General features: G+C 40.0%; 1 protein-coding gene across 1 annotated transcript in view; it reads right to left on the bottom strand.

Moving 5' to 3' along the window:
- TRIM69 (tripartite motif containing 69) overlaps positions 1 to 12,142 on the bottom strand; it is a 36,912-nt gene extending 24,770 nt beyond the window's left edge. Inside the window, exon 1 of the mRNA XM_004327803.4 lies at positions 12,017 to 12,142. Within this exon, the coding sequence (XP_004327851.1) occupies positions 12,017 to 12,022 (6 nt within the window). The 5' untranslated portion in view covers positions 12,023 to 12,142. The remainder of the gene's footprint in view (positions 1 to 12,016) is intronic.
- Positions 12,143 to 13,009: the final 867 nt, after the last annotated feature.

Raw genomic sequence — 13,009 nt, 5'->3', positions numbered from 1 at the left:
CCTGCATCGGCAGGCAGACTCTCAACCACGGCGCCACCAGGGAAGCCCAACCCTTCCTATTGATTAATAGTAACCATTGCACACTTTTCTACAGAAGAACATTGAATTGGGCCTTTAGCAGCTGCCTGATTCATTTTATTTCCTCACTTGTACTAAATATGCTTAAGCTCTGAGTTTTAAATTTAAGTACAAAATGCAGTAGATTAAAATTTTCAGTTCAGTACGGACTTCACTAAATATGGCAGAGGAGGAAGTCAAGGGAGAACTCCAAAAAAACGACTAATAAACTTGCAAAAACTGTCAGAATCAACCTTTGCAGAACTCCAGGACCTAGTAAAAAAAAAAAAATTATATATATATATATATATATATATATATATATAAACAAGTAGGGAAAACTAAAGGAAGAAAGAAGCTGCCACATTGTAGTAAGAATGTACTGTAGTGTTTTCATTCACTTACCATCCCTCACTCTCCAAATTGGTGGCAGCCATGAAGATGGCAGTTGCACTCTTGGTGCAGTTTGCTAGTGCCAGAGGAAATATGTACTTTATTCTCAAAGAATTGTGGTAGTATTTTCCACTTTGGTGGCTCCCTCAAGGGTCAGAACAAGGGCTTGCCTTTGTTTTGTCCAACCCAGAGAGTTCCCAGGGCTGGGGCAGCTCCTGGGAGGCTTTTGCTGAATGTACTTAAAGGCAAAAGGATTGGATACAGCAGCCTGTGGGAAGGGATAATAGGACAAGCCCAAAAAGCCTTGGAAGGAAGTTAGAAAATAAGATGTGTGGGGCATAAGAGCTTTTAAAAGCTCCAGTGTGTACTGGGGAGTCAAGAAGCGCAAGTGCATGCCCAGGTCTGGATATCTGTACAGAAAATGCCTGAGAAGACACTAAGCTTTCACTTCTGGCTGACCGTCAGGCTCCACATGAGTGAGAAGTAAAGGCTAAGACAGAGTTGTAAGTGGCCTGGCTAAATGTTGAAGGAGTGCCCAACACAGAGCCAATTGGTAAAGACTGGAAGATTCAATTTTATTTTATTTTTTTCTCTTCTTGGGTCCAAGCATTTGAGCCAAATTTTGTCAGAACACTAGCTGACCACTAAGTTAATGGAACATAAGTTTCAGTGGCCACACATGACAGAGATAGCAAACTGTAAGAAAATAGTTTAGAAAAGTCACTAAGTGAAAAACAGCAACCCAGAATAAGCAGGAAAAAGAAAAACAGGTAGGGAGAATTTCATTTCCAGAGTTGCCGCATTATAATATTCAAAATATCCAGTTTCAAACAAAAAAGCCATGCAAAAAAACAAGAAAGTATGACCTATTCACAGGGGAAGAAAAATTGATAGAAAATTTCCCTAAGGAAACCCAGGATTTGGACTTACTAGACAAAGACTTTAAATCAACTATCTTAAATATGGTTAAACAGCTAAAGGAACCATGGACAAAGAACTACAGGAAGCCAGGAGAACAATGTCTCATCACATAGAGACTATCAATAAAGAGACAAATAATGAAAAGGAACCAAACAGAAAATTTGGAAATGAAAAGTACAATAACTGAAATTAAAAATTCACTGAAGAGTAGAAAGAGAAAAGAATGACCAAAATGAACAGAGCCTAAGAGACCTTTGGGACACTATCAGGCATACCAACATATGCATAATGGAAGTCCCAGAAAGAGAGGAGAGAGAGAAATGTGCGGAAACTATATTTGAAGAAGTAATGGCTGAAAAGTTCCCAAATATGATGAAAGACATGAATCTATAAACATCCAAGGAACTCAACAAACTCCAAGCAGGATAAATTCAAAGAGATCATGCCAAGACACAGTATAGTCAAACTGTCAAATGACAAAGACAAAGAGAATCATGAAAGCAGAAAAAAAAAAAAGCAGTTCATCATGTACAAGAGAGCCTCAATAAGATATACTGCTGATTTCTCCTTCAAAAACATGGAAGCCAGAAGACAGTGGGATGATATATTTAAAATGTAGGGAAAAGTTAACTAAGAATTCTATATTCATCAAAACTAACCTTCAAAAATGAAAGAGGAGATAAACAAAAACTGATGGAGGTAATCACTAGTAGACCTGCTCTACAAGAAATGTTAAAGGGAGTCCTTCAGGCTAAAATAAAAGGACACTAGAAAGTAACTTGAAGACATGAAGAAATAAAGAACAATGGTAAAGGTAAACATAGGTAAATATAAAAGACAAAATTGTTGCAGTTTCTGGTTTTTAAACCCCTACATGTATATATGTCTACCGCGGGCCTCTCACTGCTGTGGCCTCTCCCGTTGCGGAGCACAGGCTCCAGATGTGCAGGCTCAGCAGCCATGGCTCACGGGCCAAGCCGCTCCGCGGCATGTGGGATCTTCCCAGACGGGGGCACGAACCCGTGTCCCTTGCATCGGCAGGTGGACTCAAAACCACTGCGCCACCAGGGAAGCCCATGCAGTTTCTGGTTTTTAACTGCTTTATCATTTAATAAATTCATAAAACAATAATTATAAGCATACATTAATGGGCATACAATGTATAAAGATGTAATTGGTGACAATGACAACATAAAGGGGGAAGTGGAGCTGGGAAGTAACAGAGTTTTTGTGTACTATTGAAACTAAGTTGGTATTAATTCACACTTGATTAATGTGAATTGAATTTCTAGCTTGCTTGTTAGAAAATTCAAATACTAATTTTAATCCCCTGAGTAACCAATAAAGAAAAATACTAGACAATATATAAAAACAATATATAGAAAAAGAAAAGGAAAGGGAATCAAAATGGGACACTAAGAACAAATTTATTTGAATGCAGTAACAGAATTTAGAAACAAAAAAGATATTACATGTAGAAAATAAATAGAAAAATGGCATAAGTGAGTCTTTCCTTATCAGTAATTACTTTACATGAAAATGGATTAACCTGTGATTCAAAGGCAGAGATTGAGAGAATGGATAAAAAGAACATGATCTAACTATATGCTGTCTACAGGAGATTCACTTTTTTTTAATAGTTATTTATTTATTTATTTATTTATTTATGGCTGCTTTTGGTTCTTTGTTGCTGTGTGTGCCTTTCTCTAGTTGCGGCGAGCAAGGGCTACTCTTCGTTGCGGTACGTGGGTTTCTCATTGCAGTGGTTTCTCTTGTTGTGGGGCACAGGCTCTAGGCGCGTGGGCTTCAGTAGTTGTAGCTCACAGGCTCTAGAGTGCAGGCTCAGTAGTTGTGTCGCACGGGCTTTGTTGATCTGCGGCATGTGGGATCTTCCCAGACCAGGGTTCAAACCCATGTCCCCTGCATTGGCAGGAGGACTCTTAACCACTGCTCCACCAAGGAAGCCCAGAATAAATAGGTTAAAAATGAAAGGATGGGAAAGATATTTCATACAAATAATTACCAAAAGAGAAATGGAGTGGCTACACCAATATTAAACAAAAATTGACTTAAGACAAAAATTGTTACAAGAGAAAATAAGGACATTATATATTGATAAAAGGGTCAATCTATCAAGAAGAGATAACAATTATAAACATATACACACTTAACAATAGAGCACCAAAGTATGTGAAGCAAAAACTGACAAAATTGAAGTTAGAAATACGTAGTTCTACATTCATAGTTGTAGGCTCCAATACTAAGCTTTCAATAATGAATAGAACAACTAGACAGAGTATCTATCAGTAAGGAAATAGAGGACTTGCCACGGAGCAACTAAGCCTGTGCGCCACAACTACTGAACCTGTGCTCTAGAGCCCATGAGCCACAACTACTAAAGCCTGTGCACCTAGAGCCTGTGCTCCGCAACAAGAGAAGCCACCACAATGAGAAGCCCGCGCACTGCAACGAAGAGTAGCCCCCGCTCGCCACAACTAGAGAAAGCCCATGCACAGCAACGAAGACCCAACACAGCCAAAAATAAAGTAAATAAAATAAAAAAGAAATGAAAGTAGGGACATTACCACAGAATGTACAGAAATAGAAAAGAATTATAAGAGAATACTATGAAAAGCTGTATGCCAATAAATTGGATAACCTAGATGAAATAGAAAAACACAGAAATTACCAAAACCAACCCAAGGAAAAATTGAAAATCTGAACAGACCTATAACAAGAGATTGAATCAATCATTTAAAACCTCCCAACAAAGAAAAGCCCAGGACCAGATAACTTCACTGGTGAATTCTACCAAACATTTAAAGAAGAATTAACATCACTCCTTTCCAGACTCTTCCAGAAAATAGAAGGGAACATTTCCTAACTCTTTCTATGAGGGTTAGCATTATCCTGATATTAACACCAGATAAAGACATCACAAAAAAAGAAACTGATTTTAGTTTTCTTTTCACAACATAGTGAAAAGGCAATTCACAGAATAGTGGGAGTGGGGGGCAATATTTGCAAATATATATACCTAAGGGTCTAGAATCCAGAATATATAAAGAACTCTTACAAATCAACAACAAAAAGATGCTCAATTTACAGATTAGCAAAGGACTTGAACAGACATTTCTCAAAGATAGACAGATGGCCAACAAGCACATGAAAAGATGTTCAACATCATTAGGAAAATGCAAATGAGAACTACAGTGATACCCCACTTCATACCCACTAAGATTGTTATATTTTTTCATGGAAAATAACAAATATTGGTGGGGATATGGAGAAATTGGAACCCTCGTATATTGCTGTTGAAAGTGTAAGATGGTGCAGCTGCTGTGGAAAACAGCTTGTCAGTTCCTCTAAAAGTTAACCAGAGAATTACCATATAATCCAACAACTCTCCTCCTAGGTATATACCCAAAAGAGTTGAAAACAGATATTCAAACAAAAACTTGTATGCAAATGTTAATAGCAGCACTATTTGCAGTAGCCACAGATGGAAACAACCCAAATTCCATCAGTTAATGAATGGATAAAATGTGGCATATCCATAAAATGAAAGGTTATTCAGCCATAGAAAGGAATGAAGCACTGATATCTGCTACAACAACATTATGCTAAATGAAAGAAGCCAGACATAAAAAGTCACATATTATATGATTCCATTTATATGAAATATCCAGAATAGGTAAATCCATAGAGACAGAAAGCATATTAGTTGTTGCCAGAAGCTGGGGGATGGAGAAGTGGGAAGTGACTTCGTAATGGTATGGGTTTTCTTTGGGAGGGCGATGAAAATATTTTGGAACTAGATAGAAGTGGTGGTTGCACAGTGTTGTGAATGACCTAAATGTCACTGAATTGTATACTTTAAAATGGTTAAAAAATAATAAAATGGTTAATTTTATGTTATGTGAGTTTTACCTGAATTTTAAAAGATTGAAGCTATATCTGACTCCAGAGCAAGAATTTTTATATTGGCAGTATCCTGCATTGAAGAATGCTGTATTATAGCTACTATTATCAAAAAGTAGCCACCAGAAGTGGCTTTGAGCTCAATACCTAAGAGTCTGATGAAGTAAACATTGAATAATTCCAGCTCTGTTCTAATGACCATACTTGCTGGGGCATAGAAGTGGGTAAGATAGAGGCTCTGCCCATGAACTGCTCATATCTGGGTTTCCACTAGCACTTGTGGGCCAAGGCAAAGTACAACTAGAAGTCCCTGGCCCATTCTTCTTCCCCTCCCAACCCCCTCACCCTGTGCCATACCTCATAAGCATGTGTGTGGAAAACCTAGCCCACACAACCAAGCTCCATACATGTACACACACCCCTATACACAACTGCCCTTTAGGCACACAGTTGCCTATGGGAGCTATGGAAGTCCTAACAGTGGACTCAGAATCTTTTGGACAGATAATTTTAGAGTCCTGGGTACATGTCATGTAATTTAAAGTAGGAGAGAGCATGGGCTCTGTGGTCTCATGGACTCTGTATCTTGTAAAGAGGAACGTAGTTGGAGAAGGGTCAGAGTGGGAGCCTTAAAGCATAAGCCAAAGGAAAAGCCCTTCATTGCCCAGGTCTAGGGGTGGTACTTCCCTACCCACTCCACTCACCCTTTTCTGTCTCATCTGAGCACCAGCCATGGATAGAACCTGTTTCTGCTCTGGAATTAGCAAGGAGAGGCTGGCCTGAAAGAAAGTCTGGTGTTTCATCTCACAGGTCACATCTTTACCAGAACTGAATTTCTGTAGCCTCAGGGACCCTGTGGGGTTTGTCTGACTTAGCTGTGTGGAAGACCTTGCTGTCACCATTGACTTCCCAGATTCCAGGAGTTTGGACTCTACTTCCTGCAGAGTTTTCTGCCAGAATTCCTGAAGTGACCTTGCCCACCTTAGACTTTCCAATGCCAGGATCCACTGCTCCCAGCATATTCCATTACCAGCTCTCTGTATTCTTACCTTTTCCTAAATGCTAAAGATGAAAAGCTATGATCCTGGGCTTCCCTGGTGGCGCAGTGGTTGAGAATCCGCCTGCTGATGCAGGGGACACGGGTTCGTGCCCCGCCGCGGAGCAGCTAGGCCCGTGAGCCATGGCCACTGAGCCTGCGGGTCCGGAGCCTGTGCTCCGCAGCGGGAGAGGCCACAACAGTGAGACGCCCGCGTACCGCAAAAAAAAACAAAAAACTATGATCCAGGAGTATAAAAATGGGGACTGAGATGAAACCTCCTCAAAGTAGGAGGATCATTTGTATCAATATAATAGAGATAAGTACGTTTTAGGAGAGCATAATAGATGGGTCCCTGATGCATGACTAGGGGGTGTGGTCAAGGGAAATATATAGGATATCTAAGATGGGACTTAAAAGATCAAATCTTGGGCAGACAAAAGTGAGGAAGATTATTATGGGGGGAAAAGAAATGTTAAATGTACATACACTATTTTTCAATTTGCATATTGTGGCCTCTGAAGGATGAAAAACTTAAATATAGACAATATTTATTCTGAGGCAGAATCCCTGAGGATTGGTCCATGGGTTAGTCTCATGCTCTTGAAAGGAAAACTAGAACTCAGAACTTGCTCTGACACTCAAGTCAGTGGTAGAATTGAGGGAATCCAAAGAATTCTAACCCTAAGACCAGCGCTGTCTCCATCTTCTGTACATCCCCTTGAGAATCTGAGTGTCCAGAACTCCTTATTCTTCATTTCTAACCCTCCATTCCCAGTCATAACTTTGTGTTTGCCTCTGTTTGTGAGCTTAGTTTCACTCATAGATCTGTTCTAGCCAAGGGAACATGGCTAAAATTCCTTTGCCTCACCATCCATCAAATTCCATACTCATTGATGACTCTTTTGCTCTCTTTCCATACCTATATCTTCACCTCTTTCTATCCAAATTCTTTAGCTTGAGTCCCTAGACCTTTACTCCCTAGTTTCCCACACTGCCTGTGTTCCTTACCCCTGATACCTGATCTTCCCAAACCGGGATCTTGCCTGCCTGAACCGAATATAGCCATTTTCTCTTGGAATATTACCTCTCGTGTATTCTCTGCAGTCTTTCTGAAACTCCTATCAGACAAATGTCAGAGTCTCTCACTCTATCCCACATTCCTCTTAATTTCCTTCTCATATTCTCTAACTCCATAGTTCTCTGCGCTTTGCTCTGGACATTTCTCCCCACTCTTGTTTAATGGATGCTACTTATATTTTTGTTTCTTTAAACACTGAATGAGGTGAGTTCTTCCTGAGTCAGCTGTTTGCAAGAGACTTGCAAGAGGGTGGAGGCAGTACCATATTTAAGGCCATTTTCTTTATGAAATAGTATTTGCATGAGTTCTTATAGCCCTTGCTGTTTCCCATGATTAGCATTTCAGGGTTGCTTACAATGCAGAGTCTATGTCCTTCACTATTCCTCACCAACAGACTGCTTTCTACAAATATAGCTGTTTGTCCCTTTTCAGCTTCACCTTCCCTGTATCTAAGTCTTTGTGTCAAATGGATGGAAAAAAAGCCCTTACTTCAGTCTGCTTGCCTGTTCTTACTGTTCAGTACAATAAGGACTTGTGGGTCTTGGGTCACTTTCTTTGGAGAGCTATGTCACTCTCACTTTGTATAAAATCTGCACACTTAGGCATCCATTATCACATTCCTGTTTGACTTTCACTATATTGGGCAGTTCTTACTCATAGGTTGTAGTCCAGGCTTACAGGTGTTTCTAGTTACATCACAAATAAAGTTTGTCTATTTTTCATTCTCCTTGTAGTTTTGCGTTAAAGAAGGATGAATTTCTGAGAAGAGGAAAAAAAATCACTGTTTTTATTCTGCCACTTGAAAACCAAAGCTTCAACTGTTTTTCACAATTTATCCAACCTTTTTATGTATTTAGAGAAGGGTTGGGGGGAGGGAAGGGGGAGGATATTTCAATATGTCCTCCATACACATCTTAACCAGATTGAGTAAATGAACTTTCAGCAATAATCAATATGGATGCCTCTCTTCAAAGATTGCAAGTTGAATTTCCTTCCAGCCACAGGAATGGGGACTCAAAGTCAATATAAACAGTGTTATAGAAAAGGCTATGCACTGTTCTTCGCACAACTGAGATTCACCCCCAATACCTACTCGATATATTAATCACAGTTGCTGTCATTCCCATAGTTCATGCTAAAGGTCAAGCCTGCACATAGCTTGTGGCCTCCAATCCTTCTCCCGGGCCACAGGTGATTAAAATACAGGTGGGCTTCTGACTGATTCCATGGGCTGTTCAACAACTCAATGAAAAAAGATGATCTGGGCAAACCAGAACCTCTTGCAAATTTAGCTATGGAAACAAAAGAGAGAATCAGAAAATTGACAGTCAAAGCAAAAGCTTAAAGATTTCTATGAGGTAGAGTTTGGGACAGAAAGGTCATGGCATGGAGAATCATAAGGAAACAGAATCTAAGAGATGAATTTTAAACAGGAGGCAAAAAAATGCAGAGGTGTAGGGTGGAAAGAGTCAATTAGTTGGTAGAGACAAGAATTACACATAGAAACAAATGTGGAGAGTGGCTCTGTTATGTTAACCACAGCACTGTCCTTTGGCTTTTCCTGGATTCCTGTACCTAACACAACACCTTGCCATAGTAGGGCCTCAACAAATGTGTTTAGAGGGATGGATGTTTATCCTCAGGATAAGTGAGGTTACCTCTTTGCTTAAGGTAACCTGTCTGAATCTCTGCTTTGTTACAGACCCTCTACCCCAGCACTCTATAGAAACTGTTTTCTTAAAGCTTGCCATGGAGTTTGCTAAACACTCATTTAATGACTTATTCTTCATTCTCCTCGATTTATTGAGTCTCTCCTTTGGCTCTTGTGGTGCAGTACTGTCCTAGTTCTCTTGCCTCTGACCACTCCCCTGCCTCAGCTGGTTTCTCTTCCTTTTCTTCTCTTCCTGAGTAAATAATCACCAAGGACTTTCTTCAGCTCTCTTCTAGTTCTATACTCTCTTTTTACCAAGTGAGCTATTCATGCCCATAACTTCATGTATAGCTGCTATAGAGGTGACTCCCAAATCTGAATCTCTGGGAGCCCACATCTCCGAGCCCACAACTGGGTCCTTGAAACTCAACACGACTTAAACAGAACGTGTCTTTCTTTGTAAATCAGTTCCTTCTTTTGACTTCCCTATTTCTATTGCACTATCAGTATCTCAGTTTTGAAATCTGAATTACCTTTGGCTGTTTTCTTCTTCATTCTCCATCGTCTAATCAGCTACAGAGTCTAGTTAATAATGCTAATAGAAATAATAATTGCTAACCCTCCTCTGCCTCAAAAATCTTCTGTTGCTCTCCATAACCTACCAAAATAAGTTTTTTAAAAGGGCCCCAGAGTTCAGAATTCTCTACAACATGTTGCAAACTCATTTCTAGTCTTATTTCCTATGGTTCTGTTGTACAGTGAGAATTTTAAATTTACCATCCCTTTACATATTAATGATTCATTTAATTCCATTAACCAAAGATAACAAATGATTTTCTAAAAGATTATTCCTTTTTTTTTTGTACTTGGCTGAATGGAAGTGAAGAGGAAAAAATATGTTTATTCTCCACCCTCTCTCAATATGTGCTCGGAAGATCAAACTCAGAAAATTATGCCCATCAGGGAATATGAAAGGACAAAAAACATTGCATTTTAAGCCACTCAGACTATCTTGAAAACTTTAAAATTAGATGCATTCTGTATAAGATAAAACTTGTAGAAGAACCTGGCCAATTGAAGGTGATTTAAGAGAAAGTCTTGCCTACTAGAGCCAGTTTTTAATCCTTGTGTATGCAGTATCTTTTGGAAGTGGATGCCATTTAGGAACTTTATTTCATGTGTTTTATAAACACAAACAATAAATGCTGGAGAGGGTTTGGAGAAAAGGGAACCCTCCTACACTGTTGGTGGGAATATAAATTGGTATAACCACTGTGGAGAACAGAATGGAGGTTCCTTAAAAAACTAAAAATAGAACTACCATATGATCCAGTACCCCCACTCCTGGATATATATCTGGAGAAAACCATAATCCAAAAAGATACATGCACCCCAATGTTCATTGCAGCACTATTTACAATAACCAAGACATGGAAGCAACCTAAATGTCCATCAACAGAGGACTGGATAAAGAAGATGTGGTACATATATACAATGGAATATTACTCAGCCATAAAAAGAATGAAATAATGCCATTTGCAGCAACATGGATGGACCTAGAGATTATCATACTAAGTGAAGTAAATCAGACAAAGACAAATATGAAAACACTCATATGAGGAATCTAATTTTTTTAAAAAATGATACAAATGAACTTATTTACAAAACAGAAACAGTCTTACAGATAGTGAAAACAAACTTTTGGTTCCCAAAGGGGAAATGTAGGGGGAGGGATAAATCAGGAGCTTGGGATGAACGTACACACACTACTATGTATAAGATTGATAAGCAACAAGGACATGCTGTATAGCACAGGGAACTCTACTCAATATTCTGTGATAAGTATAAGAGAAAAGAATCCAAAAAAGAATGAACATATGTTTATGTATAACTGAATCACTTTGCTGTACACCTGAAACTAACACAACATTACGCCAACAAAAGTAAAAAAAATTTTATTATTTTTTTTTTTTTTTTTTTTGCTGTACGTGGGCCTCTCCCGTTGCGGGGCACAGGCTCCGGAAGCACAGGCTCAGCGGCCATGGCTCACGGGCGCAGCCGCTCCGCGGCATGTGGGATCTTCCCGGACCAGGGCACGAACCCGTGTCCCCTGCATCGGCAGGCAGACTCGCAACCACTGCATCACCAGGGAAGCCCTAAAATTTTTTTTTTACAGTAGGTAAGTGGGGCTTCCCTGGTGGCGCTAGTGGTTGCGAGTCCGCCTGCCGATGCAGGGGACACGGGTTCGTGCCCTGGTCCGGGAAGATCCCACATGCCGCGGAGCGGCTGCGCCCGTGAGCCATGGCCGCTGAGCCTGTGCTTCCGGAGCCTGTGCCCCGCAACGGGAGAGGCCACAACAGTGACAGGCCCTCGTACCGCAAAAAAGTAACTGGTGGAAATGATAACTCAGAACCTAAGGGCTCAGTGTCACAATCTCTTGTTGATGAACTTTAGTGAGGTTTTTTACCTTCCTTGTAGTAAATAAACATTTTCTTTTATCTGTACAACAATCAAGAAAACACTAAATTCAGAATAGCATTTATTTTTAGCTCCGAAGAGATCTTGAAGGAATTCAATTTAAAATGTTTAATCAACTCCACTTTAAGTATAAAATACCAAGTGTGATAGTATAATGAGCAAATCAAGTTACACATAATAAATTTTTTCAATCTAAAATAATAAAGTGATTACATTAATAAGGAAAGTACATTTTTGTATAGTATTATTTTAATTTTTCTCAAAAGTTTTTGGTAGGTTTCATCACTTTTCTACCAAACTCTCTTCTCTAAATTCTCAATTATTCCAAGGCCTAGAGAGAGTACAGAAGCTATAAGCTGCCACAGGTTAACTATCCCCCTGAATTTTCTTTCATGCTGTAAAATCCATACCCTCTTCTTTGATCCAGTTTTCCACATTATGCTCCAGAAATCAGCTAAGTTAGAAAAAGGTAACTCACCTCCATGAAGCTCTATCATCAGGCCACCACCAGGGGACAGAGGCAGGCACTTGGACCAGAGCTCAATAGGCCTAGGATGGTTGCAGACCAGAAGTCTGTGACCTGTTAGTTTGCTAAGAATGGGCCCAGAGCATGACAGAAGGAGGGAAAGTTCAGGAGCTGGGAGGCGGGGAAGGCCAGAGTGAGGTCTGACAGATTCCGTGACAGTTTGTCAGTTGCTTTGATCATCATTAGCTTAAGAGAAAGAGAAACCCTGACTGGAATGGCCTACCTGCCCACCATTTTTTGTGAGGGAGGGGAAGGCAACTCATTTAGATCCAAGGTGGCAGTCTAATCTTAAGGGTCACATATCCCCATTTCTGGCCTAGGGCACTCTACGAAAGAGGAAATAATCATTATCATCTGCCTAGAAGTCTAACACATGAGAAATAACCACCTTATCCCTGCTCACGATTTCATCACAGCACTGAGACACCAGCTAAGTGGCTTTAATAGTTATTCCACCTCTCAGAGCTCACATTCCATTGAAACAGCTTGGACTCTGTCTCTGAGAAAGTAACAAATGCCTGGAAAACTTCAGACCATAAGGAAGCAAGACGAGAAAAGCTTCATTTCAAACAGCTTTCTTTAGCAGTTTTAGCTCATAGCAGTACATACCTAGACTGTGCTCCTGAGTGACTTATAAAGAGCCATCATGGAACCAGTTTTTCTTACAGTAATTCCTCTAACTCAATATATTTTCTTGAATGTCTAGCTCCTCCCTAGCTGTCCAGCCTTAATGCCTACAACTCTTCCACCAGTGTGTGGGATTGCCCAAATATGCTATGCTTCTGTGGCTTTGTACATGTTGTTCCTTATTCTGGGGATCTTCCCTCCCTAACCCCAATCATTATCTCTTCAGTAAACTCTTCCACAACCAGTCCCCCAAGATATAACCCCCTCACCCATCCCTTGTAGAAAATATTTTGCTGGCTGTCTACCACAGTTTCTCAA

Source organism: Tursiops truncatus, chromosome 2, assembly GCF_011762595.2.
Source record: "Tursiops truncatus isolate mTurTru1 chromosome 2, mTurTru1.mat.Y, whole genome shotgun sequence".
In the NCBI taxonomy this organism is placed as follows: Eukaryota; Metazoa; Chordata; class Mammalia; order Artiodactyla; family Delphinidae; genus Tursiops; species Tursiops truncatus.
The sequence above is the reverse complement of the archived record's forward strand: the minus strand, read 5'-3'. Positions and strand labels throughout refer to the sequence as shown.